Below are 27,489 nucleotides of genomic sequence, written 5' to 3'. Positions count from 1 at the left end.
AAAAGTATGCATTCATAACTATACAATCAATCATAATGGCATGATTGATCATGGCAGAGTAATTATAGGAAAATTAAAATTTTATAGGCAACAACTTAACAATTACGTTAACTAACATGAACACAAACCAAAAAAAAGTTCTCATTATGTCCATTTATACCCTTAAATTACTATTAATAAGAGTAGATCCATTATTAAACTAACGTCAAAAATTAACTCATCCCCCCAAAAACGCTAAGCTACGGGTTTAAGCAAAACCAATTTGAGAAAACCAGATTTTAATAACTTCATGGGATAACATGACTTAGTCATATAGTTTTTTTTTTGAAATTATATGTTAAGCATCCCTATATTATATAAGTTGTCCAACGAAACATTTGAAGATTTTGCAAAAACAATGTTTAAATATTTTAGCATTTATTTGTATAAAAGCATGACTCTTTCATATAATTAGTCCAATCTTATATTTGAGGGATATACAATATCATATTTTTCTCAAAATTACATGTTTAAATCTTCTATTTAGACAGAAGATGACCCCTAGCAGCTTATATAATGTTTTTGTATTGGAGCATGAATATAAAATGTTAGTTATAAAATTCTGTTGCATTTAACATGTTAATATATCGGTGCAAATTTTCCATTTTCCTATAGTTCTCATGCTGCAACTTTTGTTATATGCAAGTATTTTGGAAAATATAATACCAAAATTCTGTGGTTTAACGTATGCTAGATTCAATTTCCCTAACAAAATGATATAGTATGTACAATGCACTAAAAAAAGGAGTACCAATGGCAGTCAACGTAATTAATCTAATATTTTAAAGGTAATTATATTTGAAGGCTGAAGATACACGAGACTACGACACATCATCAAAATGGCAATATTGTAATAAATTTACTCATTCAAGGTTATTTTTTCAAATTGCTTCCTTATTAATAATAAGAGGATCACATATAGCACGGGCTCAGTGGTAGAAGACATGCAAAAACGTCTTGCACCTATGCTATGCACCTTACCAAACTAAGAATACAAGTAATCTCCTCACCTCAATTTGATCAATGAGTGACCAAGCAAATGAATCAGGCCTACGGTTGTAGTCTTACGTGCAAACTACTTAAAAGCCAAGCAACACCTCACTCGAAACGCTCTCTTTCTTATCTTCCTTTAAGAATCCATATAGTAGTATTGTAAAACCGTTTTTTTGTTTGAATATAAATTAATATCCACTTCAAAAAAGTTATAACGCCAATTTGAGTTTTGTATTGTAGCTGACGAAATGTTTAAATTTGCATTGCCATTACATATAATAATTGGGTTCGTGCGTGAGTTTATGTAAATTGTAAAGTTAATTTACTCAAAAAATATTTACTCAAGAAATCATAAGTATTGTAAAAATAAACAATTTTCTAAACTGAAATGAATTTCAGATTTTGTAAACAAAAATACATTTCTAGTTTCTTTTATAGATTTGAGTTATCTTTCTTTGGATAGTGAGGACAATACATATTTCTCTAAGATAATTAAAATTCTTATTTTCAATATACATTTTCTTTAGAAGTATGCTTACATTTATTCAGAACAGAAGGTTTAAGAAAAAAAATCAACATTGTTTCTTAACAAAACTCATATATTCAACAATGAAGCGATAACAAAAGTAAAGAATGTTAGAAAACAAAGTGCATTACATAACATTCCCTTCATTGATCTATAACAAGTTTTTACTTTTTTTTTGTCCAACAATCTGTAAGATACAATTTCAAAAAAAAAACAATCTGTAAGATACGTAGACTTTAGTGCTCACTAGAAAATAAATCAGCCAAACAGAATGCACTATATTATTTATTAGTTTTCTTTATGGTCAGCTTTTTCTTAGAAAACATGTAACAAGAAATATTTAAATATATGTAAATATATAACATGATTAAAAAGTTGAAAAAGAAAACAATATACATAGATGTGGTAAAGCGTGGGGGAATATATAGAGAATTAATGTTGGAACAAGTCAAAAAACTTTGTCAGAGAACTGAAACTGTTCTGAACACAGAGCAACCATGAAAGATGTGTGTGCGTGTGTGGCTTTTCTTCCTCTTCTTCTTCTCTCTCTCTCTCTCTCTCTCTCTCTCTCTCTCTCCCCCTCAGGTTTCCATTTTTAGATATAGCCATCACCGAATAATACCACAACAAAACATATATGTATGTATTTATATGTCTGTGTTACTGTGTATGTATATGGACATGGTTTTAAGGAAAACTACTTGAAGAAAGACTCGGATGGAATTCCATAAATACCCTTGTGACGTCTACCATTGCAGAGTACCATTTAATGGGCTTGGAGAAAACAATGCATCATCATTGAGAGAGCTCTGTAATAAAAGAAAGATGCATCAAGAGAACAAGAGGAAGCAACTATCTAAGGTTTGTACTAGAGGTCACTGGAAACCTTCTGAGGATTCCAAGCTCAAAGAGCTTGTGGGTGTGTTTGGTCCTAAGAAGTGGAACCACATTGCAAGGAAAATGCAAGGAAGAACAGGTAAAGAAAAACTGGTTACAGTCCCTCTTCTTTCTTGTATACTCTGATTTCTGAAAGTTAACACCTTTCTTTTCTTTTTATATTTTTATATTTGGTCTTTGTGTATGAAGGAAAGAGTTGCAGATTGAGGTGGTTTAACCAGCTGGATCCAAGGATTACTAAGAGTGCCTTCAGTGAAGAGGAAGAAGAGAAGCTACTTGCAGTTCATACAACATTTGGTAACAAATGGTCTTTGATTGCTAAGCTATTCCCTGGAAGAACAGACAATGCAGTGAAGAATCACTGGCACATTCTCATGGCAAGAAAGATGAGGAAACAATCAGCTTCTTACTCAAAGTCAAGAAAGAGACAGGTTCCTTCTCCACATGAAATCACAAGCATGAATCTACAACCAACCTTCAATCTGTTTCCTGGTTTGTGCCTCCCTACAAATTTTTCTGATAGTCTCATGCATTTCTTTATATCTTCAATAGTTAAAGATGTGTATTTATGTTTGATTTAATTGTTGTGACGCATAAAATTCATGGGTTTGATATAATGTGGTTTACAGGAAGGGTAGGTGATGAAAGGACAGAGTTGAAGAACTACAGCTGGAAGATGCCAAAAGAGGAAAGTGCTAACCTCAGAGATCAGTTTCTACTAGAAGAGTATTGTTCTATGCGCATGTCAATGCAGTACTTGGGACATCATCATCATCAACATGACTTCTCTACCTTCCCTACAGATTCCGTGGAACAACTCACAAGAAGGTATATCTCCAACTCTCAACCATCATCATCATCACCATCACCAACCTCAGCACTGTCAACATCAGGAGCAGAAAATACAGTGGTGGCCAATTACACCGAGATCACTGAACCCCCAAGGTTTATTGACTTTCTCGGGGTTGGAGCTTCTTGAAGAAACTAATTAAGAGCTTGCTAATTGTAACCTTTAATCGCTATAAAATTATGATGACTCTGTGAAGCATTAATATAACAAGGTTGCATTTTGTATAAGAGTTTGTTTTTCTATATAAGAGTCACCAGTACACATTTAACCACCGTAAAAAAATTGAAGCATAAGAAGAAAGCTATAGCATTATTTAACAATCTCAAAAGGTTAAATCATTTAAACGACTTGAGCAATACTCTCAGTTCGAGTTGTTTTCGCCAATGTTTCTTTGAGTTCATCCAATGTGAGGAGTCTAGTGCTTTCTACATGCTCTCTACAAGAATCATCGATCTCATCCAAGCTAAGTTCCTTCAACATGAATTGTGTTCCCACCGCCTCTATGGTCTTCTCTATAAAGGCCGATCTTCCAATATAGTCCTTCATTTTACAAACGAAATCTGTGTGATCTCTTTCCTGCAATACTCAAAACGAATCAATAACTTAATTTTATTTTTGAATGAAAAGAAAATAGGAATCTTCTTACCAGCCGGTACTGAGGCACTCTTGAAGGAAGCTTAAGGTAAGCCATGTTACTGTCACTATAGTCCCATAGAAACGACGTATGATGAATCCATCTGTTCCTCGTTATCGACTGAGCATTTCCACCAAACTTACGATCACCAAAAACATAATCTGACAATCCGAAAAAAAAAACTTTCAATGTGTCAACAGAAAAAAAACTTTAGAAACATTCATCAGAGTCACAAACCGTTCTCACGTAACTGAAAATCACCAATCCCGTTAAACACTTGACTATAAAAGGAACCGCTCCAAGACATGACAGATCGTGGATAAGGCTGGACATCAGGAACATCATTTCTATTGCAAATCAAACTCACGAAAAGAGTGTTTTCGTCAACAATCACAGTTCCTCCTCCAGTAAATCGCTTGATAACCGGTATTCGATCTCTTATGACAGGTTCAAGCTCAACAAGTTCACAAGGCTTCCTGTTTAAAAAGTCTAACACTTTCACATTTTCAAAAGTCATATCTTTCGGGAAAGATTTTAGGAGAAGAAGCTTTTTCTTACCCAGACAAACCCATGACAATGTTAGGGAGATTGGTTCCGTCGTTAAGGATACACCAATTAGCAGAGGAAGATCGAAGAAGCCTTTCTTCAAGAAGCAACTGCTGCAGAATCGGTGTTCCTCTAAGTTTAACGAGATTCATCAATGGAAGCCCTAGTTTACTCATCCTTAGTTCCCAGTGAAGCTCAAAGATCGAGAGAGGTGGAAAAAATGGGAGAATCTTTCCAAATAAATGCGTTTGATGTATCTTTCGATGAATAGAAAGTTGCTGATGATGTTCAATCCAAGTAACCATACCGGAATCTGTTTTCCGGTCTAACCAAATCGTAAAGTTCAAACCGAAATTAAACCGGAAATCTTATAGAGGAATTGTTCGCGCACGCAAGCAGTTCGATTAAATGTCTGACAGAGAAATGTGGTTGCTTGATGTTGATGCTAGTGGTAAACACATCCATCATGTAAGTTTACTTCCAGAGCAGGTCTTACGAGGAGACTGAATTTGCTGTTTTTTTAATTAAACTCAGTCGCTGAATTGTCTATTTTTAAACACGGTGATCTTCTACATGGACTTGTGACTTGTCGTTAAATATGGTTTTAAGAACCATGTAATTGCTGGTTATGCGTTGGTTGATATGTACGCTAAAAGCAGCAGCTTCGAGGATGAGTGGAAAGGGTTCTCAGGCATGAATTTTAGAGACATAGTTACTTGGAACAATAATGATAAGTGGATTTCTCACATCATGAATTAGGAAAGGAAACGGCGGATAAGTAGGACATTCTTATCTAATATTCATGCCAAGTCAAAAAGAGTGGGACATTGTGGCGAGAGTACAGTACATTCTTTGATGAAAAAGATGCGTGTTAAGGAGCCTGGAATAAGCTTGATATGTATACTAAACCATACACATGCGCTTCCTTAATAAGGATATGACTAAATACATGAGGATATGTTGTGACTGACACTAATCAAGCTTTATCTCGAGGTTCTCAAACCAATTCCTACCTGTTTCCATCTTTTTCAAAATGGTCAGTGTTCTTTTTATTGATGAAGATTTAAACCTAAACTTCTCTAGTTATTGTTTTGTAGGTGTCAATAGTGTGTACTAGTTCAATTTTCTTTCTGTGATTACTGGTAAATCACCAGTGGTGATGCTTTTGTTTGTTACAGAATATTTAGGTTTTGTGCTCTATATGAGCTTTTGATATTAAACTTCAATAATTTTTACAAGAAGGTGATTAGAAAACCATATTAAGAGACGTTATCTTAAAGCAAAGAAGTTAAAATAAAAATAAAAAGAGTGCAGAAGATGATAGATTATTACTTCATAAACTATGATTTTCAGCAGAAGTTGTTCTCCATGAATTTCACAAATCCATAGAAATCGATTCTTCCATCTTTGTTTCCATCAAACGATCTGATCATTCTCCTGCAGTTCTCAAGGTTAGATCCTTGCTTTAACCCAAGGATTGTCAAAACTCTCTGCAAATCTACTGGATCAAGAAACCCATCTCTGTTTTCATCAAAGACATCAAAAGCCTGCTTCACTTCCTCCAAGCTCGGCTCCTTCTCTTCAAACAGGTTCGAAAGCTCCTCCGAACTGTAACGTTTCTGAAGGCCCTCGCTTTTTGAGTCGGCCGTGAGAAGTCCTAAGCTTCTCATCACCATCTCTGCATCTTCTCCGCAAAGACCATCATCATGTTTGATGGAGCTCTGGACATCGAGATCTTTGCTCTTCTTCTCGGAAACACATTGCTGGTGTTGAAGAAGAAGAGGACAAGATCTGGAGAAAAAGATCTGAGCGAGAGAAACCCATTGGAAAAAATTGATGAGGAAAAAATCGATCAGACCAAACAAAGTGAAACAAGAAGAAGAAGAAGAGTGTTTGCATTTGGACAAGGAACTCTTCTCCATGGTTATAAGACAATATAAGTGGCTTCCAGTCATAACTCTTTTTGGTTAGATGTTTTGTTTCAGAAACTAAACTTAGCTAATGAATGAAATAAATTTGTTTGTGAGGATATGTGAGTGATATGAGTTTGCATTTATATACATGATGAATAAGTCAAATGTAAACAGAAATTAGGTGGAGAGGCAAAAGCGAGGAAGGTGCAGTTGGAAGAAGAGATGAGGAATGAAAGGGAAAGAGGAAACTTACGAAGAAACTTAAGTCTGAGAAAAGAATATGTAAGTTGAGAGGAAATTTCTGGGAGTTGTTTTTTTTTCTGGACTTATTTGAATGAAAGTTCAGTCAGTTTACTATTTTATAGTTATGGGTTCCAACTTAAAAAGAAAAACTTATTATAAAACTATGATTGTTAATAGGTGACCAAAATTCACGTCTCGCTTCGTCGTGTTTCCTACCGTGTCGTTCAGTTCGGTTTTTAAAATACTAGTTTTAGACGTTATTTTATGAATTATTCCTTGTTTGAAATGAAAAACGACTGGGACATTTTTATGCGAGAATGCAAACTATACAACTCCCTTTTGTGTTCTGAAGTCTCGCATATTTCCTTTTGTTATGATAAACAAAGTTACAACATGTACATGTACAACGCTATTTCCTAATCCGGCTATCGAAAGCATCTACAAAATATTCTTACAAAAAATATTATACTCTATATTATCATTAGAGCATTAGCATTAGCATTATACTCTATATTATCCAATCAACATTTGTTAGAAAAGCATTTAGAAAAGCATTTACTAAATGCTATGCTCTCCAAATGTTCTCTGACAAATGCTCTCATATGAAGCTTTTGGAAGATCATTTACATTTACAATTAATAAATTTTTTAAAAATATATAATTAGTTCATTTATTTGATTTAATAATATTATATCCAAAAAATAAAATTTGGATTTCTAAAATATTACAATATAAATATTTTTCAAAAACTAGTATTTCACATCTAAAATATAATTTAATTATATAAATTATATTATATTTTAAATGTGAAATATTATTTTTAAAAATAGATATTTTAATTGTAAATTTTGTTTTTTAAATAGATTTTTTGATATAAACATAATTTTGAAATTAGTAAATAAAATAAATTAATTATATCTATTTTATATATTAATATATGAAATAAAAAGATATATATAATGATAATTTATTTATTTTATTTAATAATATTCAAATTATTTTATATCCAAAAATATTATTTTATTTTATTTATTTAATAATATTCAAAATTATTTTATATCCAAAAATAATTTTTTATTTTAATAAATTTTACATTATTTTTAAATAATAATATTTCACATTAAAAATTTAATTTAATTTATGCTATTAGTTAAGATTCATTATTTTTAATAACAAATATACTATTAATATATATATATATTTTAATATATATTATTTAAAATAAATATATTATATACCAACTTTTATAGAAAAATTAAAATTGTATACTACTACTGCTCTACCAATCATCTTATTAAAAGTTTTAATGAGAGCATACAGTTTTTGCAGCATACTGTTTCTACAGCATACTGCTACTACTTCTTCATCTGTTGTACCAATCGAGGCCATATATCAAAAATACTAAAGGAATGATCACAATCTGGTAAAAAAGATAAAACACAAATAGAAGAATGTTTTAGTCTACGCTTACGCAAAAAAAAAAGTCTACGCTTACGCAAAGCTCCAGAAGATGTGACCTATTTTTAAGTTTCATTTTCTTTTATGGATTAATAAATGTATGTTATAAATCTATTTTAAACAGAAAAATGGCTAAAGCTTAAAATTAACTCCACAAAATATTCCTAATATTAAGGATTCCAAATTTAAGGTGTCCCTAATTTATTGCTATCAAATTAACTAAAAAGAAATCAATTTTTTGTATACGATCTATATTTTTGACTAACCATATATTAGATAAATAATAAAGTATTAGAAAACCTAAAATTAAAATGAACAACGAGTTATTTTATGAACGTGAACAATGAGTTCTTTCATGTATACATATACTATCACACATATAAAATTATGTCAATTTTTCAATTAAAATCGTTAATAGAATATTTAAAACACGAATACTCCTTCTATAAAACTACTTGATAGTAGAAAACTAAACGCTCTATTACAAAATCATAATATAAAATATTACTAACCAAATATGATATAATCCAAACTATTATTTTAAATTAATGTGGAATATTTAATCTTAAATATTTTATGAATAAAAATGTTTTAAATTAATGTGATATATTTTTCTTAGAAATAGCATCCAATACCTAACTATTTATTCGTAAGAACTAAAAATAATAAAATTATTGTAGATGTCTCTTATCAAATTGTGTGTGTTGAAAATACATATTAAACAATTATTTAATTTATTAACCTTTTGATAATGAATTATATTCAATCTTATAAAATAAATTTTAGACAATATAAAGTTAAAAATAAATACCCGCACGGGCGTACATATCAAAATATAGTTATATATTTATTTTTAAGATCTTGATCACCGTTGAAGTTTAATCACCTTTGATGTTTGATAGTGGCTTTTTAGCATGTAAGAAATATGTGAAACCAGTGGCGGGTCAAAAAATATTTTGAGTGGGGCAAAAAAAATTATTTGATATTTTACATAAAATTTATTATATCTTTTAATAGAGATAACATTTAAAATAAATTAAATAATGCAGCTAAAATATTTCTTAAAACTGAAAAAAAGAATGAACCCACTATCAAACAAAAATGAAAAAAGCTAGAACTATTTGTGAAAAAACAAAATTTAACTGAATGAAATCAAAGAGAGAAAACCCTAGCCGTTAAGAGAGAAAAAGAAAGATTTTTCATAGTTTCAAGCCGATGATCGGAGGCTTCTCCAGCTCCGACATCGGCTTATTTAATTCGTTCTGTATCTCTTTCTTGGATCTGTTTTGTTTGCAGTCGCTGTTTCATTGCCAATTTATTTTGAATCTGGCAACGTTTTTTATTGTTCTTTTGTATGCTTCTTCCAATTGGTTTGGAAAGATAAAACTTTCGGTTTAGTTGAACTGTTTAGAAAATGTAATTGACAGATCTACTGCGGATGGTGGCGACGGGTCTTACCGGCTTCAATCGTTGATGGTTCCTCATTCGATGGTGATGGATTTTTTGTTGCAAACTATGGTTACTTCGAAAGGCAGCATGAAGTTCTATGGAACGGTAATCTCTTTGACTCTACTAATAGAGCAAAATAGAGAGTTGTCTTATCTCGGTGGCTCCTACTGGAGTAATAAAAAGAGAATGACAATCGTTTTCAACTCACTATGAAGCGTGGTGCTTTTGGATTAATATGAAGATTATCTCCTTTGAGATTCATCTATTCTAGAAGCAAATATGAAGCTTTTGTATAAAAAATATTTAGTCATCCATATGTAAAATAGATGTGTTAGTTTATTTTAGATCCTTACTGGTGTATCTTTTTCTATATTGTTTTGTTGTTTCTTATTGTTTAGAACTTTTTGCTTTGAAGGCTTAATAATACAATTCAGCGACAAAAAAAAAACTGAATGAAATCAGATGACCAAAGAAAAAGAACGTGTGGAGAAAAAGGAAATGTACGACATGTGAAAATAGAAAAGGAAAACCAGAAAATTGAAGGAGGAAAACATACTTTTTAATGAGGCAGGTAGGTTTCGAACCCGAGTCTAGTGGGGGCAAAAGATGGATTTGGCCAACTAAGATGCAGATACACATGATTTCTAAGGCATAAAATTTTATTTGTAAGTTTTTGTGGGGGCAGCTATCACTTTTCTATCCTAGATCCGCCCATGCGTGAAACGTATTTTATGATTTCTCCGGTTACTCTTGTCAAAAGATATGTTTGTTTTTGTAAAATATGTGTTTCTTAAATGTATACTAGACTTTGACTCGCCTTTTTTTAATGGCGGGATTATTTTCTAATGATATAAATTTTTATTTTTAATTACGTTTATACTTTTAAATATTACACATGAAGTGATATATTCAGTGTTCTGTAATCCGGTCCAGACCGCAGTTAAACAGATAACATCGACAACTCTATATATGTAATCTGGTTAAATTCTATTTAAAAGTTCTATTAAACCTGCAATTTTGTTGTAATCTTTTATATTGGTAAATTTTTTTTGGTCAGCATTATTATACAAATTAACTATTGTCATTCAACCCGCCTTATACTTGATACTAAATTAAATTTTGAAAAATATTATATATATATATATATATATATTAATTTATGAAATTATTTTTTTTAGTTTAATATTTGTTTTAATAAGTTGAAGTATATTGTAAAATTCATGCATTTATTTTATTATGTTATTTTATAATTTAGAAAATAGTTGATAGATGAATTAAGTTACTTATATTTACTACTTGATGTAGTAATTTAATTAAGAATATAAATTATGTATATATAAATACAATAGAATTTTTTTCTTAGTATATAAATAAAATGAATTGTAAATCGTTTTTAACTACAGTTATTTATTAACTATGACTTTTATAATTTAAAAGTAAATATTAAAAAGAAATGTGTATTTACATTTTAAATAAAAGATACTAAAAGATAGTAAAAGATACTTAAAAATATATTTTTAAAGATCTTGTTTTAAAAATATTAAAATATTTGGTTAGATATAATATATATTTAATAATAATTAAGTTAGTTATAAGAGAAATAATAGAAATTTAATAAATGTAATTGTCTAACATAGACTATTTGCAAGTAGATAAAAGTTCTTATGTTTTAATAGTATTGATGTTATAAAAAAATATTTTTATTCTTCAAATAACTCTCATTATTCCTCCGCCACAGTTTGTCACTGTTGGAGAGAAAAAACAGTAAAAACGATGAAAGAACACAACAAACTTGATCAAAAAAAAAAAAGAAGAAGAACACAACAAACAGAAAAAACTCCATGCTTTAAACAAACTTGATGAATATATCTCATTATTGAAGATCAATCCCTAAATACCATATAGTATTGTTGAAAACCTGTAAACTAAATAATGTTTGACATTAAGATTCCGCTGTGAGCGATCGAATGCGATTCTTCACTATTGTATAACTAACATCCATCCATTTATTGCATCCTTCAATAGACCAAGAACCCAGTTTTGGCAGGAGATTGGTGATACTGAAAATTAGATCATGCAGTTCTGTGAAAGCTCCGGATGCAACAAAGTTTCTCTAGCTTCAATAGAAGAAGGCTCAAAGATAATATTCATTTGGCGCATACTCATGGGTTCCACTGCCAAGATCTTAAATCTGCAACATGCTTGAAGTGTGAAAAGGAGAAGGCTCATAATTGTTGGGCTGGAATATAAAACTAATATATTTTTTAATTGTGTTGTTCCATCTAATTATGTAATTGTATATGCGTTACAAAGTTATTGTTGTTATAATGTGGAAACAGAGAAAGCAAAATTTGATTAGATATAAATTATAGACATTCGTTCAGTACATATCTTTTTTTTTAATTAGTTCAGTACTAACACTGAACAAATTAAAGAATTGTGTTACTTCGTTTGGTTTTGGTCTTTGAAGAAATTTTCTTTACCTGAAAAACATATTTATACGGTTTGGTTCATCTTAATTTTCAGATTATCAATGGTTACACTACTTAAGTTATTTTGGCTAAATTACGTGAACCAATGTAACAATTTTTCAAAAAAAAAAACTGTAAGCAATAATTTATTAATTTATAACACTGTTGATCATTAAGAAAAATTTCCTACAAATAGTTTTGTTATAATACAAAGTTCAACAAATGCTAAAATAATTTACAAAACATAATTAGTAAAACACTAAAAATTAAATAAAAATTCATTATAAGTTGAAAATCTAATATAAACTGAACCACATATACTATAAAACATTATTTGTTGGTAATTAATATATTTAGAAATTATTTTTGTGACATTATTAAATTATTTATATATTGCTTTAAAATATAAACTTTTATGATTTTATAAAATTATATTATATTTTCAATTGATTTAGTTCGGAGGTCGTTTAATTTATTATCTTGATAAAATTAGTTATTATAATAGTATTAAAACTATACTCTTAGAAATATAAAAGTATTAGTTATTCTTACTTTAGATTTTCCTCAACTATATCAAATTGAAATACAAATAAAAAATATAAATCATTACATTTTTAACTTTTTAATTACATAATTTTGTGTTCTCTAACAAAAAATATTAGTGGTCTTTTCAACGCAAACTAACAAAATTTAATAAAATTTACAATTTGATTTTAGAATAAAAGTATATTATATTTTTAGTTACAATTTAAAGTAATTTTTTTATTAAAATATATTTTTGATCAATAAAATTAAAATATTTTAAAATATAAAATATTTTTGTTATAAATGTACCCTAGGGCGGACCAACCACTAGTAACTGTAAAAAAACAAAAAGAATAACATAACAGAAGGTAAGAAAATGATATTTCACATATCCCACTTTTTATGGAAGGTATAAAAGCATTTAAGGAAAATCGTGTATATCAAATAATTTCCATTTTTTAATTAAATTTTAAAATTAAAAGATAATAGCAATGGCAACGAAATCCTTGTACTTAGGAAAATAGAATTAAAAAAACAAAAAAGGGAAAATGGTATTAATGTTTTATGATGGAGCAGTGGGACTGAAGCGTTTTATCATCCCCAAGTGAAGCCCGTAATTGTTCATTTTTAGACTTTTTCTTTTAATGAAGGGTAATATCGTCAATTCGCTTTCGTCATCCCTAATTTTTTCTCAAGATCTTACGATCTCCACTGCACTTTCATGGCGGCTATCAATGTATTTTCGCCTAATTCATCAAAATTTCATCTTTTATGCTTTAACTCATAGGATACATCATCTAATATTGCGTTATATACACTCAAAATTAAAAAAAAATCGCCTGGGCCAACCGTTTCCTAGCGTCTCATCGGAGTTTAATCAGCCACCGATCTGTATAATAATGCAGCAGGATCCTATATGTGACATTGATTGTACAATAAACGTTTTGAAGCCAACAAAATAAGATCGACTATGTGTTGTTTTTCATTAGCCTAACCCAAAGGAATTTGTTTTTAAAAGGTAAATTGCAGCTAGATTTAAAGATTATCAATAATATATTTAATGAAATAAAAACATTGGCTTTAAATAAAGACAGTGGCAGAAATCCGTAAATACTTTTAAAACAGAAAGGAACCTCAAAAAAGGATCTTCTGTTTTAATAGTATTGATATTATATATTTCGCTATAAAAATATAATCTACAAAAAGAACATAAAAGTTGAATATATTAAATATAGTGAGTATACAACACCATTAAAACAATTGTTGTTTTTTAACTTTACATAATATATATTTAAATATATTGATTTTTTTAAAAAATCTTTAAATTATTAAATTAGTAAAATTCCAAAAATACTAATTTATAAGTTTTGTATTGTTTATTTTTTAAAAAAATATACTGATCACTGTTGATTTTTTATCATGACTTTTTTTTGGCATGCAAGAAATATATGGAACGTGTTTTATGATTTCTCCAGTTACTCGTGTCAAAAGATATGTTTGTTTTTGAAAAATATGTGTTTCTTAAATGTATATATATTATATTTCGATGAAAAATAATTTAAAAGTAAAGAAGAAAAAAGTTGAATCTATTAAATATAATGAGTCCAACACCGTAAAAAATTACTGTTTTTTATTTAACATAATATATATTTAGTATGTATTAACTAAAATCTTTAAATTAATAAAATATTAAAATCCTAACACTATTAATTATAAATTTTGTATTGTATATTTTCTTTTTAAGATGTTGGCCACTGTTGAAGTTTGATCATCTTTGGTGTTTGATCTTGACTTTTTTAGCATGTAGAAAATATGTGAAACATGTTTTATGATTTCTCCAGTTAGGCCATCTCCAACTCCACTCTATTTTCACTCTAAAATAGAGTTTAGAGTAAAAAATGTTCCAATGGTATTCTATTTCTCACTCTATAATAGAGTGAAAAATAGGTTTACTCCAAATATAGAGTAAGTTGTTTTTTCGTTGTTCATCACTCTATTTTCTACTCTAAAATAGAGTACCATTGGAGCAAACTCTATCTCTATTTTAGAGTCACTCTATTTTAGAGTAAAAATAAGAGTGAACCCTTGGAGATGCTCTTACTCCTTTCAAAGATGTGTTAGTCTTTGTAAAATATGTGTTTCTTAGATGTATGTATTACATATTTCGATACAAAAAAAAATCTATAAGTAAAGAAGATAAAAGTTGAATCGATTAAATATAGAGAGTATACAACACCATTAAACTTTTATTGTTTACTATTTTAGATAATATATTTTTAAAAGATATTAACTTAACAGAATCTTTAAATTAATAAAATATTAATATTTCAACATCATTAATTTATAAAGTTTGTATTGTACATTTTCTTTTTAAAGATGTTGATCACCGTTGATTTTTTATTGTTACTTTATTAGCATGTAGAAAATATGTAGACATATTTTATGGTTTCTCTAATTACTCTTGTCAAAGGATATGTTTGTTTTTGGAAAATATTTTTTCTTAAATGTATATATTACATATCTCGAGACAAAAGATAATCTAAAATTAAAAAAATATAATGTTGAATCTATTAAATATAGTGAATATACAACACCGTAAATTTTTTTTTATTTTACATATTATATATTTATAATATATTATTTTTTAGAAAATAATTAATAAAAATATAAAAATCTCATTAGTCATAAAATTTGTATTGTATATTTTCTTTTTTATGATCTTGACCACCTTGCAAGTTTGATGACCGTTGATGTTTGTTCATGATTTTTTTAACATGTAAAAAATATGTGAAACGTGTTTTATGATTTCCGAGTTACTCTTGTCGAAGGATATGTTTGTTTTTGGAAAATATGTGTTTCTAAAATGTATATATTACATATTTGGATACAAAACATAATCTAAAAGTAAAGAAGATAAAAGTTGAATTTATTAAATCTAGTGAATATACAACACATAAAAAAGTTTATTGGTTTTATTTTGCATAATATACAGTTAGAGTATATTAATTAAAAAATTAATAAAATACTAAAATCCCAACATTATTAATTTATAAAGTTTGGATTGTATATTTTATTTTTAAAAATGTTGATCACTATTGAGGTTTGATCCTGACTTCTTTTAGCATATAGAAAATATGTTTTACGATTTCACCAGTTACTCTTGTCAAAGTATATGTTTTTAGGAAAATATGTATTTCTTAAATGTATATATTACATATCTCGATATAGAATATAATCTAAAAGTATAAAGAAGATAAAAGTTGAATCTAGTAAATATAGTGAGTATACAACACCGTAAAAATACTTACTGTTTTTATTTTACATAATATATATTTAAAATATAGTAATTTAAAAAATAATTAAATTAATAAATTATTAAAACCTTAACATTATTAATTTTTAAAGTTTTATTATATATTTTATTTTTAAAGATGTTGATCACTACTGCTGTTTGATTGTGACTTTTTTAGCATGTACTCCCTCCGTTTAGTTGTCGTTCTAGAGAAAAAATTTCGTTTCAAAATAAGTGTCGTTTTTGAATTTCAATGTAAAATTTATTAATAAGATTCTTCTGTATATTTTTCTATTGGTTAAAATATGGTTAGGTGTATAGGTAATTGTGTTTCTATCTTGGAAATATATAAAATTACATGTTTTATTAATAAGTCTAGAACGACAAGTAAAATGAAACTGAGGGAGTAGAAAATATGTGGAATGATTTCCCCAGTTCCTCTTGTCAAAGTATATGTTTGTTTTTGAAAAATATGTGTTTCTTAAATGTATGTATTACATATTCCAATACAAAAAATAATTTAAAAGTAAAGAAGATAAAAGTTGAACCTATTACATATAGTGAGTATACAACACCATAAAAACAATTATTTTTTTTATTTTACATAATATATATTTAGAATATATTAATTTAAATAAAATCTTTAAATTAATGTAATATTAAAATCTCAACATTATTAATTTATAAAATTTGTATTGTATATTTTCTTTTTGAAGATGTTGATCACTATCGATATCTGATCTTGACTTTTTTAGCATGTAAAAAATATGTGGAATGTATTTTATGATTTTCCAGTTACTTTTGTCAAAGGATATGTTCCTTTTTGGAAAATTTGGAAAATGAGTGTTTCTTAAAATACCTACCAATACTTTTATGAGCTAATTTAGTGGAATCAAAAACAAACAAAAAAAAACTCAATTCTCTTTTTATAATTCTCCAAATGCTCCAAAAGAAAAATCCTTTAACTCGTCTGAAATCTATGTAAACGGAACACTCAAAGTTCTAATTATTTTTGGAAAAGCCTTTAGTCAAAAAGCGAAGTTCTTTTAAGTGTGAACACTCTTCAAGTCTTCTTTCTTTTAGCATACTTGATTAATCTGTGGACACACAGTGGTCAATGATGGACATAAAATAGATTTGGAGCTTACTAAACAAATCTTAGATTTTAATGGAAAATAGCAAATCTTACAAAGATTTATTTAACTACAGTTCTGGGGATTTTCCCATTTATGATACAACAACAAACTTTCACTCTGCAATCCCAAAAACTAACTTCTCCCTCGCTATGTCAACCATAAATATATACAAAAGGACTCGGTTGTTTTCTTGGACTACAAGACTGAACCCTAAACAATCAAATCCATCCATCATTTTATGAGCTTTCATGGAAGTTTGCTGACCTAGAAAGAGCAGCAGGATTCGCTTGCAACTCTGGTCGTCTTCCCGCAAGTTTTCCTTGAGAAGAAAGACTGCTTTTTTCTTTGTTTGGTGACCTGAAAGCTCCGAAAGTGTCTGCCTTTTCGTCCTTCTTGATCCCTAGCGTTTCCCATATCGAACTTTTAGCCGCTTCCTCTGGATCATCGATCCTCAGCGTCTTGGGAACCCAAAGACATCTCTCGGGTTTGCTCTTCTCTCTACCATGTGACTCGGTTTCTTCAACAGCGGTTCCTGGTTCAGCAACGCTCTCCTCGCGTGAATGTTTACCAAGTGTTGGAGAGTTCGGACCGGACCCACCACCAGATGGTGAAGTGGGTTGTGGCATCCAGGTGATGCTGTTCCATGTCCCTGGTGAAACGCCCGGGTAGCTCCAGTAAGCAGGCGGAGGGTAAAACGGTACAGCCGTCCATGAAACACCGTTCCAAGCGTACGGCCAAGTCGGCGGTGGTGGTCCGGGAAAGCACGGTAACGGACTGACCGTTCCGGCCTCCTTTGACGGGTTTAAAGGAACCGTAATCTTCAAGCCTTCTTGCGACCCGGTTTGTGTCTTCTTGAGCAATGACTTGTCGGCAAGATTCAACCCTGAAGCCATGGATTCACAGAGGACTGAATCAGAGCCAAAAGTCAGGAGACTGGTGCCATTATCAGCGGTTCTTGCTGCCTTCTGCATAGCTTCCGCAGATGTTATGGTAACGTGACGGTTATAATGAGAAGCAGGGTTCTTGTTCTTGCGTCTCCCAGCACCGACCGGAACGTTCCTCATGGTTCCTCCAGCTGTCCAATACCTCTGACACTTCTTGCAGAAATGGCGAGGTTGGTTAACGTTGTAGTTGTTGTAGTAACAGAACTTGGTCTCCATGCTGTTGCATCGCGGGCAAGGCAGGATCTTGTCGGGTTTCTTTAGCTTCGCCTCTTGAGAGCAAGTCCCGTTCTGTGACGACTCTTCATCCGTCTTTGCAGCTTTGGTTGTTTCTGTTTTCTCAGTTATACTCGATGCCGCCGCGCCAGCGTTACTAGATTCATTGCACAATGACTCTTCTCCACACTCTGCATCTTTTTCTTCCTGAGATTACCATAGAAATTGATCACAAAAATCACAATTAGTATGCTAACAATGATGTTTAATGCTATTATTAAATAAACAGCAGAGAAGCAAGCAACAGACTGTGTATCTGAAAAAATCAAATATTAAATGAACATAGCAAGATTCTAACACAGAAATTGGTCACAAAAATCACAATTAGTATGCTAACAATTAAATAAACAGCAACAAACAGAGTATCTGAAAAAATCAAACAATGAAGCTAAACTGAGAACTACACTGAAAATAAATGTATTCAATGTTTCCAGAAACCAGAACACAGATTCTGGAGTTTTCCAGATCTAGTATTTAATAACTCATTACAAGTTTAAAAAGCTTCTGAAATCAACAGAATCAGAGAAGCAAAACGATTTTAATCTCCTTCGGAATGAGTAAACCCTAAAAGTTGTTCAGCAAACCAATATCAAGAACTCATTTGACGAATGAACAAAACCCAGAAGCAGTGAAAACCTAGTTCAACATAAACATACCAAGATTCCTTTTTTTAAAAAAATTATTTATAAAAAAAAAATTATTTATAAGAAGTTATGGTTTTGATTTAATCTAACATGAACCCATCGGTCGTTTCCATGAAATAAATCATGGGTACTCTTCAAAATCGATTCACAAATCCAAAAATGTTACCTTTTGACTCTCGCTATCTCCACCACCATCTCCTCCTCCTGCTAAACCGGAATCACCCATCTCTTCATCGTCTCCGGTACACGAATCTGATAACCGAACAGGATTCTGGTCTTGCTGTTCTGTTAAATCACCACCAAGAAGCTCCGGTAAAGGAATCGTCTTCCCAAACAGCTTAATCGCCGGATCAGACATCAATCTTCTTCGAGATTAAAAAAAAGCGGAAACTTTTGAGAAGACAGAGAGAAAGAGAGAGAGAGACGACTGTCTTGTGTTTCGGTGGTTGTCTGAGTTTTTTCTCTTTCTTTCTCGATTTGTTTTATTTCTTTTTATCCCTTTTTGTCTTTGCGAGAAAAAAGATTACAATTTTGCTGTGATCTTGCGAATTGTACAACCTTTTGATTCGCCCAGAGTGCCATGTCATTACACGTGAGGATTCTGAGCCACAAGTTTTTGTAGACTTTTTTATAGAAAAAAAGGCATCTCTTTTTCTTTTTCTTTTCCCTCTCTTTTTGGCTTTTCGTTTCATTTTTACTTTTTCAACACTTTTTTCTCTATTTTTTTATTAGTTTCTTTTTTCCCCCATGTGTCCTTATATTTACAAAGTCTGTACAATTTAAAGCGTTTTAAAGACAAAACTATAATAGTTGGATTATCTTCATTCATAAATACTGTGTTCTAAAACTTGGGTTTCTCACTCTTTACGCGACAAAAAAACTTTATGTGCTTGATAAAAAACTTTATGTGCTTGATAAAAAACTTTATGTGCTTGATAAATGGTGCCTGAGTTAAGTTAGAATATAAGAAATCTACGAATAAATAGATTATTAGAAGAATAGAGAACATAAAAATTTACCAAAAAAATACGAATAGTGAGAAAAAACTCAGAAACATCAAAAACTATGTTTAGAATGTTGTAGGAAAATAAGAAGACAAAACCAAAACAGTAATTTCTCAATACCCTAAACATTTTTTTTGAACATGAAAAAAACAATGAAAAATAATAAAACATCCATTTGAACCTCTTACCCCCGTATGGAGGAAAGGTAAAATACTGATGACCACTAGGCTGACTTGTTTTCAATTTATATAAAGTTTTTGTAGTATATATAAGTTAAATGGTTTAAGTTTTTTTTTTTGTAAATGTGGTTGAAGTTTTTATCCACTTACAGTTCTGATATATGGATAAAAATTTAGAATTGTAAGTAAACAGAGTACGAGATCTCCTTTGTTGATGATCTTTTACTTCAATAGTATTAAGGCAAACAATGTGAATACTCTACGATTTATCTCTCATTTTTAGTAACTTGTGTGGTTCAGATTTTTCGCCTGACTAATGTCTACTACAGTCTCAGACACTGATAAATATATAAAGAATTTATAAAAACAAAATAAAAAATGAGAGATGCAATCTAAGTCCCACATTGGAGAATTAGACAAGAAGTGTCTAATATATAAAGAGAAGTCCAACTCTAATTAGTACGAGGCCTTTTGGGATGGAAACCAAAAGTAAATCCATGCGGGCTTGCCATTAAGGCCTAAAGTGGACAATATCGTACTAATCGGATAAATAGAGTTGGACATGGACTTTCACAATCCCAACAATTGGTATCAGAGCGCGGTTGACGAGAAATCTGGAAGAAGACCTAAATACCCTTCGAGAGAAAAATGGGTATATCCTATGAGTTAGGAATGATGAGAGGTGTATGTGGCAGAGATCGAGTCAGAAGATCATGGAACCTGTAATGTTGGAGGACGAGGATCATCCTCAAGTCGATGGAGGAAAGGACACGAGATGAATGTGATCCTTAGATTGAGGGGGAGAATGAGAGATGCAATCTAAGTCCCACATTGGAGAATTAGACAAGAAGTGTCTAATATATAAAGAGAAGTCTAACTCTAATTAGTACGAGGCATTTTGGGATGGAAACCAAAAGTAAATCCATGCGGGCTTGCCATTAAGACCCAAAGTGGACAATATCGTACTAATCGGATAAATAGAGTTGGACATGGGCTTTCACAATCCCAACAAAAAATAAAAATAAAATAAAAATAAAATTTGTATATAAGATATTCTCAAATGTTCACAAATTTCTCATAGCATGTGTTTGTATATATTGGAATAGTTCCAAAAAATTAGAATAGTAAATTTAATTAATATTTTAAGTTTTTCTAAAGAAATAATATTATTAAATGTATATACTAAGATGAGGTATGTTGGTGACGTGAATACTTTTGTGTTAACATTATTTATCTATTGTTTGGATTTTGTTGAAGATTTGGATATTCAAAAAAATATATGTTCAGTCTCAACAACCAAATTATCAAATTATAATAAATAATTAAATTTTATAAATATTAGATATAATTTAAAATATTGAATATTGAATTTTATTATTATTGAATATAGTATTTTATAACAACAATTTTGTAAAACAAATTCAATTTTTTTGAAACTTATTTTTTTAAAGGCTTAATACCATTTATCTTTTGATATCAACTTATGTGGATATAAAAAGCCCAAAATTAAGAGTTTTCCAAATGTTGATCTCCCACTCATATGAATTTTATATGACAAATTTTTAAACTAGCAAAATCCAAAAAATAGCTAATGTATAACCGCGTGTTAGTGGTTTTGCAAGTTGATAGATCACACTTTAGGATCTTATCCGATATATGTATGGTTTGAAACGTGATTGTTGGTGAATTTGTGGTGATTATATTAAGGGTTTTTGGAGCTAATACAGAGCAACTCGGTATAAGTTACGCGTGGCTATTGGTAGATTTAAATGGGGTGATCACTAATTTTTCTAGATGTTTTCGGCAAGTTTCCCAGCTTGTTTCGATAGACCGTTTTTAGGTATTAATCGGATCTCTTTCGAAGAGCTGTGGATACCAAGATCATAAGAAAAAAAAGAACGGCTAGTATATTGTATCGCATCATACACCACCCAAAAAACTCTAGATGCTATCATTCCAGCTGTTCCATCAAGAACGTTTACTCTAATAACATATCCCAGGAAATGTTAGCCGAACCGAATTTAAGCGTCACACTCCTAGAAAAACTAACAAGTCTTCATTCTAACAATACAAATGACACGGTCTTCAATTTGTCAAAATTGTAACCTTATAAATAGATATTTTCATTCATACTAAAAAGAGAGAAATCTAACCGAAAGAAAATAAAACCCCGCACCCTAAACTCACCTAAATCACATAAACAACTATCAAAAAGACAATGTCTTCTTTTTCTACCCAAATAATTTCCTTCTGACTAAACATTGGTCGTTCATGGAATTATATATTATATATATACAATACGGATGTCTTCGAAGTCTCGAGTCATCTTTTATGCAGTACATTCTTATTTTACTATTCAACTATGACTTTTCAGTGTTATCAAAGAACAAGCAGAAAACAAGAATAACTAAAATTATCGCAAATTTCATTTTTATTTCTTATATATCAAAATACGATATGTATATTTTGATTGTTTTTAAATATAATTCAAATACCAGAAAAAAACTAGGAAAGTATACATGTCGAAAACTCTCTAATAAAACTAAAATTCTGTAAACATGAGAAAAGGATTTTATTAGGATAAAATGTTGAGATATGCTTAACAACTCTTTTTAAAGTACAACTAATATTGTTCTTCAATTGTGGAATCTTTTGTGTGTGTCAAATTCGTTCTTCAAGTATTTTTGGCAGCGACAAAGTATTGGTGGATGTTCAGTTTCTTTTCCCCTTTTACTTGTCATAAAATCTTCACCATATCAGATATACGTGGCTGTAAGAAGTCTATGTTAGAAGTTGTGGTGGCTAATGAACGTCAAGTCGATTTGAAAAAGTGCAAGTGTGGATAAGTATATCTGTATATGATACCTTTATTTCGATCACCCCAACAAATCCTTAATATGTAATAACTCGCTAAAAATATTGTTTTTTCAATTTTTATGTAAAATATACTATCCCACTTGGACGCACGACTGAAATATATTTTCTTAATTTTCATAAAGATGCTTGGAATCATTGTTTATCATTTTCTGACTGTTGTAGGGGTGGGTATTTTATCCAATGCCCAAATCCTAATCCAAACCTGATCAAAAACAATTTGAACTAAAATTCAAACTCGAATAGCAAAATACTCAAACAAATATTGATTTAAAAGAGATTAGATTTACAATTCGAACGGGTAATATCTTAACCCGAATAGATATTCGAAGATAACTGAACATATATAACTTCTTTCATTTTATTAAAATTATTTATATTGATGTTAAATATATTTTAAGATTATATAATATATATAATTACGGAGAAAATGATTTGATATTCAATTAAAATGAATATCAAACTTTTTGTTTCATGTATTAACAAAAATTACTCCAAATTCTAAAAACAATAACCAAATTAATGTCCTTTTATTTTTGAAATATACCTTCAAACTATTAATCATTCGGTCTATTTAAAAATTAAAAAGTCAGCTAATCGAATGCTAATTTTCTAAATATAAGGAACTTAAAAAATGAAAAAAAATTTTTTAAAAAAATCAAAATATCTAAATCTGATCCGAAATAACCGAATCTGTACTAAATATACATGAACCCTATCTGAAATACACAAATATCCAAACATGTTCTATATCCCTGTACCGACATATATGAAAATTCAAAATATTCGATTCAAACCCAAAAAGATATTCGAACGTCCATCCTATACTGGTGTTTTCTCCCAAATAAAAAGGGTTATTCAGCTTTCTTTCGGAACTTAACATTTGTTATATATAAAAATATCGTTCATATGACTGTTTTTAACTGATCAACGATTCAAAACGATGCTAAGGTTTCGCCAAAAAAAATTGATTAGCACTCACTAGTTGATTTTCTTCTTCCTTTTATAATGCTTGTCTTCCATATTAACTACCTCGACATGAGACATTAAATGATTTCTAATATGCTAATCTTGAATTTCATGAGCTTTGCGAGTTATGCATTCACCAAACATATTTTATATAGACGCAGACGGAGTGACGCATTCACCAAACACATTTTAAGTGGACCGATCCGTCTCATTATCTTACAGAGGGCCATGTGCATGTTCTATATCTATAAGAACAAACATCCTATATCTATAAGAATAATATACAATAATTTGTTAAAAATTGTAATAGATTTCTAAATCTGGAAAACAGATCATAAATTGTAACCATAACTGCCAAAAGAATAATTTGAAACTGCAAACGGACTTTGTGCACATACTTACTACTTAAGCTTCGATTGGTACAATTGATGAAGAATTAGTAGCAATACGCTATAGAAGCAGTATGTTGTAGAATCTGTGTGTTTTTATTAAATTTTTTAATAAAGTGATTGGTAGATCATTAGCAGTATAAAATTTAAAAATTATCATAAATGTTAGTATATGATATATTTATTTTTAAATAATATATATATTAAATTATAATATATATTAATAATATATTTTTATTAAAAATAATGAATCTTATTTAATTAAATAAATTAAATTTATATCTGAAATATTATTATTTAGAAAAATAAATGTATATTTTATTTTAAATATAATTTTTTTTTGAGTATAAAAATAATTTTTGACATTACTAAATAAAATGAATAATCATATACAATTTATATATAAATTATCATTATTTATTTATTGGTAAAATAGTAAATGATTCATATATAATATTATCATAAAAATTAATATATAACATAATTTATTTAATTATAAATAATATATATGCTTTATTTTATAATTTATAATATATATTATTTTATGATTTATCAAAAATAATGAATGATATGTGTAATTATATAAATTATATTATATTTTAAATGTGAAATATTGTTCTTTTTAAAAAGTTAAAAATATCCGATCACAACTTTATATTAAAATAATTAAAAATTTTCATTATGAGTTATTAAATTGTAAATGCTTTTATAATAAATATTGATTGAATAATAATAAATATAATGTTTATGCTAATGTTCTACTAATCAATTCTTTAGAGATGTACCTTCGGTAGCGGATGTAGGATTGAATTTAACTGGGGTACAATAAACTTTTGCACTATGCTTTAATTTAGGATAAAGAACATTTATATAGACTTCACGCTATAGTGAAGCCTCTATAAATTAATAATGTTGGAATTACACCAAAACTATAATTTATTATTAATTTATAGAGGTTATTAATTTATCAATATACTAATCGAACCGAAAACTCAAGTTGAGACTATAAAATTATATTAATTTATAGAGATTTTTAGTATATATTAATTTATTGAATATTAATTTAAAGAGGTTATACTGTACGCATAAAAAAAAGTAGAAGATGGGAGAATATGCACCTTTGTAGCCGCCCTAACGCAAACTGCTTTGTTTCCACTAAATATATGTTTTAGAGTTCCAATAATCAAAAATAAAATTTATCTTTGAAAATTTACATTTATTTTTCATATCTCACTTTTGAGATAATATTTTATAATAAAATATCTATCATAACTCGAAATTTATTTTAAAATATTTTATTACTATTTTAGTCTAAAATGCCAAATCCATAGCGTCTGAACAGTTGGATTTTTTAGCATTTTTTGAAAATTAAATTATTAATTTTTTGATTTTTATGTAAAATTTATTAATTTTTATTATATGATTTTCATATTCTGCAGATTAACTTTTTATTAATTGAATTTATGATTAAGTAGATAATGTAACTAATGATGTTTTATATAGAAATATATAAAAATAATATTTTAATTTGTGTGATTTGATCTGAAACATCTATATTCTATTAAAATATGATAATGTCCAATTGCTAAATGTTTGGTTTAATAATGTATTTTATTTATGTAATAGATTGTTATAATAAATTAGATTAATACTAAACTCAAATATGAATATACGAAAATCTAAATATAAAAGTTAATTTTTATGAAAAAATAAATTAAACAAAAAATACATCCGTAACGTAAAGTAGAATTATTACAACCAAGTTGATGGATATCGATGTTGTAATATTCGCAAAAAATCAATTAAATCTTAAAAAGACAGATTTATTCCATGTTAGCATATCCCCTAACCACGAAACTCGTGTTGAGACGCGTAGGACAGAACAGCTCACTTTTGAAGATGAAAAGCAAATTAAAAAGCGACGAAAACGACATTCAGAGACTTGTGGCTCAAAATTTTCTTTCGTGTTAAATTGCCACGTGTTACCACTGGGCAATAAAGTGTAGTTGTTATTATTAATATCCGATCTTCTAATGGATATTGTTGTATACTTTTTCTTTTTTCTTAACTACCACTGTTGTATACTTTTCTTATGGATATTGTTCATCGTAGTCAATTCTTATAAATTATTTCTTGAGCTATCTGAAAATACCTGAAAAGTATTCCTTTGCAAGATGTTAAACTGATAAATCGATTAATCTATTTCAAAAGGCAAAGATATATATTTATGACAATGGATTTCCATAACAAACCGATTGATCCTTCCGGATCCGTACACACCCGTACTAAGTTATCAAATTGGTTTTTGATTAATCTAAATCTGCTAACCCACGAAAATATATTCCAAGAGAAAATACCTGTCAGAAAATTATTCAGACTACTTGAGTAGCTGAGTTATATGTTTGATAATAATGTACAAAACAAAAATGATATAAATCTTAGACCAAAAAATTGATTTAAATCATGTAAACGTTCAAAAGCAACCGAAGACGCATTGTCAGTTTATCATTGAAGCATTACTCACTTGTTTTCTATTCCATGCAATGACTGTTGATCGATTCAAAGTCAATCTAGAATTTAGAAATTGTGAGATCTGGGATTTAAGTTGCATATGGAATTGTTTCCTAGTTACTAAGAGTTTATAACTTTTTTTTCATCATGGGATAATCAGTACTTATCTAATTTTTTATATATTTAGTACTATGTGATTTACCTCTCACGAACAGATATAATTATTTAAAAGTAATTTTAGAATAATAATTTATTAATATTTTATTTTTATTTTAATTATTTTGTAATATGCAAGATTTATTTTAAATAATCTTATGTTATTTCAATTGTATATGCATAATATTTTGGATATAGAATATCTTTTAGGTTCGGTTATTATTTGATATATTGGAGAACATCTACTTTTCATATTCAATCATAATAGTTTTTTATAGATTAAATTTTTTATTAATTTGTTATTTCATTCAATTTGATTCTTATTTTATTTTTGTAAATATATTTTAGTAAGATTATGTAAAGTTAATATATATTGTTTTGAAAATCAAATAGCAAAAATAGACTAAAATGTTGATCGATAAAAAATTACATAAATAAATATAAAACGATAGTCTTTTCAACCTCATGCATATATGTAATTATAAAAAGAACTCAATTGTAATAGTTGATTAATATTTCTATAAGTGTATTTTAATATCTCTATAAGAACCTCATATAATGTATTCATTGTATT

General features: G+C 29.0%; 4 protein-coding genes across 4 annotated transcripts; 1 reads left to right on the top strand and 3 right to left on the bottom strand.

The window, feature by feature from the left end:
• The first annotated feature begins 1,974 nt into the window (after nucleotides 1-1,974).
• LOC108834188 (transcription factor MYB105) lies at nucleotides 1,975-3,573 on the top strand. Its single transcript, XM_018607535.2, has 3 exons — nucleotides 1,975-2,534; nucleotides 2,645-2,947; nucleotides 3,085-3,573. The coding sequence occupies exons 1-3, from the start codon at nucleotides 2,276-2,278 to the stop codon at nucleotides 3,432-3,434; spliced, it is 912 nt and encodes a 303-aa protein (XP_018463037.2). The 5' UTR covers nucleotides 1,975-2,275; the 3' UTR covers nucleotides 3,435-3,573.
• Nucleotides 3,504-5,529, bottom strand: LOC108834187 (uncharacterized). The gene is made up of 4 exons (XM_018607534.2): nucleotides 4,498-5,529; nucleotides 4,177-4,415; nucleotides 3,952-4,100; nucleotides 3,504-3,881 (listed from the first exon to the last, which is right to left on the bottom strand). Exons 1-4 carry the CDS (start codon nucleotides 4,788-4,790, stop codon nucleotides 3,645-3,647), a joined length of 918 nt encoding a protein of 305 aa, XP_018463036.2. The 5' UTR covers nucleotides 4,791-5,529; the 3' UTR covers nucleotides 3,504-3,644.
• A 138-nt stretch (nucleotides 5,530-5,667) lies between these two features.
• Nucleotides 5,668-6,527, bottom strand: LOC108834189 (probable calcium-binding protein CML46). Its single transcript, XM_018607536.2, has one exon. It carries the CDS (start codon nucleotides 6,438-6,440, stop codon nucleotides 5,835-5,837), a length of 606 nt encoding a protein of 201 aa, XP_018463038.1. The 5' UTR covers nucleotides 6,441-6,527; the 3' UTR covers nucleotides 5,668-5,834.
• A 10,453-nt stretch (nucleotides 6,528-16,980) lies between these two features.
• LOC108849692 (cyclic dof factor 2) lies at nucleotides 16,981-19,360 on the bottom strand. Its single transcript, XM_057010109.1, has 2 exons — nucleotides 19,000-19,360; nucleotides 16,981-18,336 (listed from the first exon to the last, which is right to left on the bottom strand). The coding sequence occupies exons 1-2, from the start codon at nucleotides 19,189-19,191 to the stop codon at nucleotides 17,209-17,211; spliced, it is 1,320 nt and encodes a 439-aa protein (XP_056866089.1). The 5' UTR covers nucleotides 19,192-19,360; the 3' UTR covers nucleotides 16,981-17,208.
• Between the last annotated feature and the right edge of the window lie 8,129 nt (nucleotides 19,361-27,489).

Source organism: Raphanus sativus, chromosome 4, assembly GCF_000801105.2.
Source record: "Raphanus sativus cultivar WK10039 chromosome 4, ASM80110v3, whole genome shotgun sequence".
Classification (NCBI taxonomy): domain Eukaryota; kingdom Viridiplantae; phylum Streptophyta; class Magnoliopsida; order Brassicales; family Brassicaceae; genus Raphanus; species Raphanus sativus.
The sequence above is the reverse complement of the archived record's forward strand: the minus strand, read 5'-3'. Positions and strand labels throughout refer to the sequence as shown.